The 7,787-nt window shown below is 47.4% G+C and overlaps 1 protein-coding gene across 1 annotated transcript; it reads right to left on the bottom strand.

The window, feature by feature from the left end:
• Positions 1 to 2,533: 2,533 nt before the first annotated feature.
• On the bottom strand, positions 2,534 to 6,990 carry TMEM252 (transmembrane protein 252). The gene is made up of 2 exons (XM_003420465.2): positions 6,725 to 6,990; positions 2,534 to 2,987 (listed from the first exon to the last, which is right to left on the bottom strand). Exons 1-2 carry the CDS (start codon positions 6,988 to 6,990, stop codon positions 2,534 to 2,536), a joined length of 720 nt encoding a protein of 239 aa, XP_003420513.2.
• Between the last annotated feature and the right edge of the window lie 797 nt (positions 6,991 to 7,787).

The raw sequence follows: 7,787 nt of genomic DNA, 5'->3' as shown, positions 1-7,787 counted from the left end.
TCAAGGTTCACTTGTGTTGTGTCACGCATACATCAGGACTTCATTTCTCTTTACGGCTACATAATATTCCATTGTATGGATAGACCACGTTCTGTTTATCCATTTGTCTGTTGACGGACACTTTGGTGGTTTCAACCTTTTGGCTATTGTGAAATGTGCTGCAGTGAACATTGGTGTACCAAGGTTTCCTTTCATGTGGCTTTCTGAGTATGTGGCAGGTCATGCTCTATCTGTCCACTTCAGCAAGGCTAGGAAAGAGGAGGCCGCCTCCCCTCTTGACATCCCTCTTCCCTCTTGAAGGATCCACACCCTCCCTCTGACTCTCCAAGCCCCTCCTGGGACAATTCAAGGGCGCCATCTTTCTTCATCCATATAATGATCATATTGAAGGAGCCTGCCCTGTATGGGCACCTAGGCAGAAAATATAAAAGGCTTTTGACCTTTCAAAGAGAAGCTTGACCCTAACACAGCCTCTACTGTCTCTTTCTGTGAGGACTGAGGCTCCACTCCCGCTTAAGGCCCATTTTCCCAAGGGGAAGAGAGATCCTGGGAGGGAGGAACTAAGATAGGTCAGCCTAGCACAAACGTTTGAAAAGATAGGTCCTCCACATCCCTCTCTGGACCCTTCTCCCTCCTGAAAGTCGCTGTATTATATTGGACAAATTTATTCACTTGAGTCTCAGTTTTACACAGCTGTGAAATGGGAAATATCATGGCACCTATCTCTTAGGCATGGAATGAGGGCTAAATGATAACACACTCGGAAGTTTGTAGCATGGAGCCTGCCGTCTAAAAGGCATTCTGTGACAGGGACAGGAGAAACCCTGAGAGTATGGCTTCCGGACACCCTTTCAGCTCAGTAATGAAGTCACTCCTGAGGTTCACCCTTCAAAGATTGGACAGGCCCATAAAGCAAAACAAGACTAAAGGGGCACACCAGCCCAGGGGCAAGGAGGAGAAAGCAGGAGGAGACAGGAAAGCCGGTAATAGGGAACCCAAGGTTGAGGAGGGAGAGTGTTGACATGTCACGGGGTTGTCAACAAATGTCATAAAACAATATGTATACTGTTTAATGAGAAACTAGTTTGTCCTGTAAACCTTCATCTAAAATACAATTAAAAAAAAAAAAAAGGCATTCTGTGATTGTTATATATTGAAGTCAACATAAACTCTTCACCTGACAGAAGAGGAAACGGAAACCCAGAGACAGGAAGTACCTTGTCCACGCTTAAAAGCATCAGGCTGTGTCTCTTTCCACCACCCTGCTCCCCAACTTGCCTTCTGTGTGAAAGAAACATAATAAAAAATAGCAGTGCTGAGGAGGCACCACTGATTTTTAAAATAAATGTCTTGAAACTAAAAATACATGGATCTGTACCTTGAGACACAAAGAATTTTTTTATGTGATCTAGACACTTCACTATAGCTGCCTATCATTGAAATTTTAGAGAGTTACAAGGGGATTCTTTGAAATACATGTGTGTGTATATATATATGAAATACATACACACACACATATATAGAGAGTACATACATATATAGAGAGAGAGAGTCCCCGGTGGCATGAACGAGTAAGCATTTGACTACTCACCAAAAGGTTGGTGGTTCAAGTTCACCCAGAGGCACCTAAGAAGAAAAATCTGGTGATTTGCTTCTGAAAGCTCACAGCCATTGAAAATACAGTGGGCCACAGTTCTCTGACACAGGTGGGCTTGCCATGAGTCAAAGTCAACTTGATGGCAACTATTTAAAAAATATATATATACATACAAAATAAATATATATATGGAGCCCTGGTGGTGCAAGGGTTAAGAACAGAGCTTTGCTGCTAACCAAAAAAGTCGCCAGTTCAAATCCACCAACTGCTCCTTGGAAATGCTATGGGGCAGTTCTACTCTGTCCTATAGGGTCACTTTGAGTCAATCGACTTGATAGCAACGGGTATGTGTGTGTTTTCAAAACTTATATCAGATTCTATGTTAAAACAATCTATTAAAAAAAAACAAAACCTGTTGCTGTCGAGTCAATTCCAACTCATAGCGACCTTATTTTTTTCCCCAGAGTTCTGTGTCTAATGAATTTGTAAACCTGTTACTGAGTATCTGCTGATATGAGGACCCCACTATATTTGAACAATCTTGGGGGGAATGTTACAGTCACGTCCCCTTCAGACAGAAGCAAAATAGACGGAGTTACAGTAAAATCACCTAAAATGACACTCATGGGTTCCAGGCAGTCCTCCCGTGGTGTGAAGCCCTGCGACGCTCGGGTAAAATGGAAAACCAATAAACCTATGAACCCGCTGACAGGGCACTGAGTGACCACTGATGAAACAACAAAGACCTTCATTTCCAGCAGACGTTCCTCTCTAATCATTAGGTGAGAGAGTAACTGAAGTCACGTGGCTGTCCCACTGGACGAGCACTCCACTCCTCCCTGGGACGGGACTTGAGAGGGTGTGGAAAGCAGTGTTCATACAGCCAGCACCTCTTCAGCCCAAAGGCCCATCCCAGCTGAAATAGTAGGAGTCCCCTTAAATGACTGTGCAGAGTGTTGATCCTCCCCCTCCAGGGCCCACCTGCCCGGCCACATCCCAGCACATCTGTGAAGTGTCACAGCTGTCCCAGAGTGCCCCCAAGGCTGCTCCAGTGCAGACCACTGACCCAGCCTCTCTTCCCATGGCCCCTTGACCGAGTTCATCAGCAGCAGCTGATCCCGGTGAAGGTGCATCACAGCGGGACCTTCCCTGCCTTTGGCATCCCTGACTGTGCCCCTCAGCACCCAGGGACATGGCTGCGGCCTCTATGTCTGTTACAGATTCTTCATAGGGTGGAGGGGCCTCTGGCTGGGCCTCGATTTCCCCGCTGACATCAAGGTCCACCTCAGTATACAGTGGTGAGGGGATCTCAGAGGCTGCTCCCCCGGCGCCACAGGTCTGCTTGTCCGCATCAAGGCTCTCTTCATAGGCCGGAGGGTAGAAATCTGGCCTGGGTCAAAGCACGTCACAAACACGCAAGCATTACTGAAGAGGTTCACGCCAAAGCAGCATGTGTCTGTCTTTTTCGACTCACACTTGTGCAAAGTTAAACTGCTAAGAAACATTAACCCTGAAACAGACGCACTCCTTCCCTGGCACTGCCAGGTTTTTAAAATGTGCTGCAGCTCTTTTGGCATGGTCCTCTTTTTCCGCCATATTGTATGTGTCTCTAGTCATATCTTCCCAGGCTATTCCTAAGTTTCTGGAAGAAATCAGCCAATGAAAACCCTATGGAATCACAATGGTCCCTTCCTGTTGTACATGGGGCTGTCATAAGCCAGTGGCTGACCTCGATGGCAGCTAACAATAGCAACATTCTCAGTGTTCTGTCACCCGTCTGTCAGTCTGTCATACTGTGGTGGCTTGTGTGTTCCTGTGATGCTGGAAGCTATTCCACCGGCATTTCAAATAGCCACAGGGTCACCCATGCTGGACAGGTTTCAGTGGATCTTTCAGACTAAGACAGACTAGGAAGAAAGGCCCAGTGATCTATTTCTGAAAAATTTCCCACTGCTGTTGAGTAGAGTCAGACTCACAGCGACCCTATAGGACAGAGTAGAACTGTCCCATAGGGTCTCCAAGGCTGTAACTTTACAGAAGCAGACTGCCACATCTTTCTCCAGCGGAGTGGCTGGTGGGTTCAAACCACCAAGCTTTCGGTTAGCAACGGAGCACCTGAAGCACTAAGCCAATGAAAACTCTATGGGTCACAACAGAATACTGTCTGATACAGTGCTGTAAGACAAGCCCCTAGGTTGAAAGTACTCAAAATACATATAGCGGATGCAACAATGGACTCAAGCATATCAACGATTGTGAATACAGTGCAGGACCAAGCAACGCTCTGTTCTCTTGTGCATGGATGGGGTCACCACGAGTCAGCTATCTCACCAACTGAGAAGGATAACAAATTCCTAGTTCCAGGCTATTTCCTGTCTTGCCCACTCACGGAACCAGCGTGAGGTCCTTATCAGGGTTAGCAGATATAAGGGCCATGACTTTAGAACTTCTGTCTACCCAGTTATTTAGTCCGTCCTCACCCTCATCTCCATTGAGCAAGTCATCTTCTACGCAACTGCACTCGCTGTCTGGGCCCCTCCCATCCAATGAAAGGATGAATGAAAGCCACCTGCAAGCAGGTCCCTGAACTATACCAGCTGCTTCCCATTCCCACCACTCTTTCCAGTCTCAGCAGCTCGTTTCAAAGAAAACACACAACCATACTCACTTCCCAAACCATTGCAATGGGCTGCTTTATGTAGATAGATTTCACTTGCAGCCTTTGCTATGCCAATAGGCCGATGGCGGAGGGGCCATTCACGCCAAAGCTGATGTCCTCATTGGTAACCTTGGCCAACGTTGCTCACTGCTGAATCCTCTGGCTTCTCTATCATGAACAGGGTTGGGGGTGGGGTGGAAGTGAGGAAGAGGGTGGGGGTGAGCTCGGTTAAGTTGTGTGTTTATAGAGCGAGTGCTGCCATTGCCTTCGGGGAGTGTTTACGGTGGGCAACCACAACAAAACAGGGGCTGCCTGCCATTGTAGCCACAGCTCCACTCCTAATGTCACCAGGCCCAAAGCCAAACAGCTGGAGGAGCTGTCTACTCTCGGCAGTAAATCTCAGCCTTCACCAGGATAGCCGAGGCTGCATCACCTGGCAGTGAGTAAAGGTGTTGCAGGTGGAAAGGTAGGCTCCTGCTGGAGTGATTTGAGAGGCTCTGGGGTGACTGTTGTCTGCTCCAAAACCCTGTTCCCCTTGCCCAATGCCCTCCCTCCTCCTGCCACTGCCATTCACATCCCCAGGGTCCTAAATCTACCATTAGACATTTATTTGTTTGGATGTCTCAACCTGGGTACACATTTTGAACACAAATAAAACCAAACCAAAGCTGTTGCCACTGAGTCGATTCTGACTAATTGCGACGTCGTGTGTTACGGAGTAGAACTGAGCTCCCTAGAGATTTCTTGGCTGTAATCCTTTTACAGAGGCAGATCTCTGGGCATTGCTTCTGTAGCCCCGCTGCGGTTGGCAGTACAGCGTAAATCATTTGCACCATGTAGGGACTATAGATATAAAGCCCCTCTGCCTTTGAGTTGATTCCGACTCATAGCCACCCCATAGGACAGAGTAGAACTGCCCCATAGAGTTCCCAAGGAGCACCTGGTAGATTGAACTGCCAACCTTTTGGTTAGCAGCCATAGCTCTTAACCACTACGCCACCAGCGTTTCCAGAGGCCTTACTAGTTAGTACAATAAACACTGGAAATGGGTTTTTGTTGTTGTAGTTCACATCTTTTTAATCAGCATAATGGATGTAAAAAGTGGACTGTCTTTGGTAAATTACTTGTATTCAAGATACGTGGAGTTGCTGACATGTTTTAGAGATTCTCTATACTTGCACAAAGAAGGCAAAAGCATTTGTGAAGTCTTGTACCTTAAGGAGGTTGCCTGAGGTTTTAGCCCTAAGTGGTCCCATGTTCAGCCAAGAACTAGGAGGTTTCTGGTTGCCTGATAGAGTCCCGGGGTGGTGCAAATGATTAACGCGCTTGGCTGCTAACTGAAAAGCTGGAGTGCCGAGTCTACCCAGAAATGACTCAGAAGAAAGGCCTGGAGATCAACTGCTGAAAAATCAGCCATTGAAAACTCTATGGAGCCCAGTTCTACTCTGACACACATGGGGTGGCGACACGTTGAAGTCAACTCAACGACAGTCGGTTGGCTGTCTGATACTGACCATATAATTAGCTGAATCTTACCTCTGGAATGTCCTTACCTTGTTGCCAATGAATCTTTCCTTCACGGTGTGATCAGAACACCTTAAAGGACAATAAGCTTACAAAGAGATTGCACAACTGATTTTATGCCTGCTGGCTGATTTGTTACAGATGGCGGAATTTGGTCGGTGACTTGCTTTCCTTACAATCTGGTGGTCAGGTTATAGAGGATAACTAAGCATCACCTACCTCTAACTAATGACAGCTTCCATGATATAACAAAGAACCTGAGAGTCGGGCCTCTTATATTGGCTTAGGAGGGATTTCGCCCAGGAGGCATAATGATTTCTCTAAGGTAAATTCCCTCTCTTGCAGTTAGCTGCCATCGAGTCAGCCTCTGACTCATGGAGACCCCATGTGCCAGAGTAGAACTGCCCCATAGGGTTTTCTTGGCTGTGATCTTTATGGAAGCAGTTCTCCAGGCCATTCTTCCATGGAGTCACTGGGCGGGTTCAGCAACCTATCGCAAACCACTTGTGCTACCCGGTCTCGTAAATTCCCTTAACTTCCTGGCTTTCCCAAAAGGCAACACCATTCTTTCTAATGACGAACCCCTGAGTGATTCGTCAATAACGAAACTTGTGTTCTAGACAGACAGCATAGGAGCCCTGGTGGTGCAATGGTTAAGCACTTGGCTGCTAAATGAAAGGTTGGTGGCTCAAACCTACCTGCAGCTCTGCAGGAGAAAAGACCTGGCAATCTGCTCCCATAAAGATTACAGCTAGGAAACCCTACGGGGCAGTTGTACTCTGTAGTATAGGGTCACAATGAGTCCAAATTGCTTCAACGGCACACAACATACAGCGCCATGGGACATGAAAATTGCGCCATAGTGGGATTAGAAGTCACTCAGCTTTTCCACAACTCAACCCCACACTCAACCCTTCTTTTCTCTGTGTCTTCTCAGCACTTACCTGTCCACCGTGGCCAGGGCCAGGTGCCCCTGAGCAAGGTGTTGTCTGAGCATCCTTGTGCTTTTTCTTGCCTGGCGGTAGATGCTCCAGAAAATTCCACTCAGCAGGATCACAAAGCCCAAAGGCAGGAGCAGATAGGCCATAATCAGGTTCCCTCGGCAGTTGAATGAGGAGCCTGAAGAGATGAAGAAGGCCCCCAGGCAGATGACCAGGAAGCCTGTGAGGATCGTGAGGGCACAGGGAACCAGACTGGTCCTGTGCCACATCCCTGCTCCTCTGGGACCCAGTGCCCTGACCCCGCCACTCCCCTCCTCCCTGTGAGCTTGGACAGAATGCTCTCATTAGCCGGCTCACAGCTTTATATGCTTGCTCGGGCACCAACTGGCCTTTGGACAATTATATGAAGCAGGCACTTGGAAGCTATTTATTAACCGGCGGAAGTAACTATAATAGCCTTAGAGGATTAATCTAAAAACATAGCATGGGTGTTGCATGAAGGAGTGGCTTCTCCTAGCCGTTGTGCTCTTCGGAGCTGGGAAGGACCCTCAGCTGATCCCAGGGATTTGAGGGGAAGCCTCCCATCCTTTGGTCGGAAAGACACTGGTCTCTTAATCGCCGTGGCGGATAATAACCACCCTAGAAACTCGAGAAATTAGTATTCCTTGATCGGTTATCTGCTTTATGTTTGGCGAAGGGTCCTTTGCTTCTTTCTTCTTTATTTTTCTGTACTAATAAGGCATTTCTTTAAGGCTTTTTAGCGTTTGTATCTTGCTTCCCTCAGTGAACCTCCCTTCATTGCCCCACACTGTGGTGATGGACATGTTCCTGGGTGGACCAAATGGTTTGTGCTCATTGCTTACCTAAAGGCGGTGATTCAAATTCACCCAGCAGTGCCGTGAAAGAAAAGGCCTGGTGATCTGCCTCCGTAAAGTTTAACCAAAAACCAAACCTGTTGCTGTCAAGTCAGTTCCGACACATAGTGACCCAATTCTGTCTTGGAGGAAGTACAACCAGAATGCTCCTGAGAAGCAAGGATGGCGAGGCTACTTCTCACATACTTTGG

Source organism: Loxodonta africana, chromosome 9 (genome assembly GCF_030014295.1).
Source record: "Loxodonta africana isolate mLoxAfr1 chromosome 9, mLoxAfr1.hap2, whole genome shotgun sequence".
NCBI lineage: Eukaryota > Metazoa > Chordata > Mammalia > Proboscidea > Elephantidae > Loxodonta > Loxodonta africana.
This window is presented reverse-complemented; position numbering and strand designations above follow the sequence as displayed.

Bases quoted from the DNA above. Each gene is read 5' to 3' on its own strand.
- TMEM252 (XM_003420465.2), bottom strand. From the start codon at position 6,990: ATGTGGCACAGGACCAGTCTGGTTCCCTGTGCCCTCACGATCCTCACA. The intron at 2,988-6,724 runs GTAAGTGCTGAG...GCTTTGACCCAG, and splicing joins GCCCTGGCCACGGTGGACAG to GCCAGATTTCTACCCTCCGG.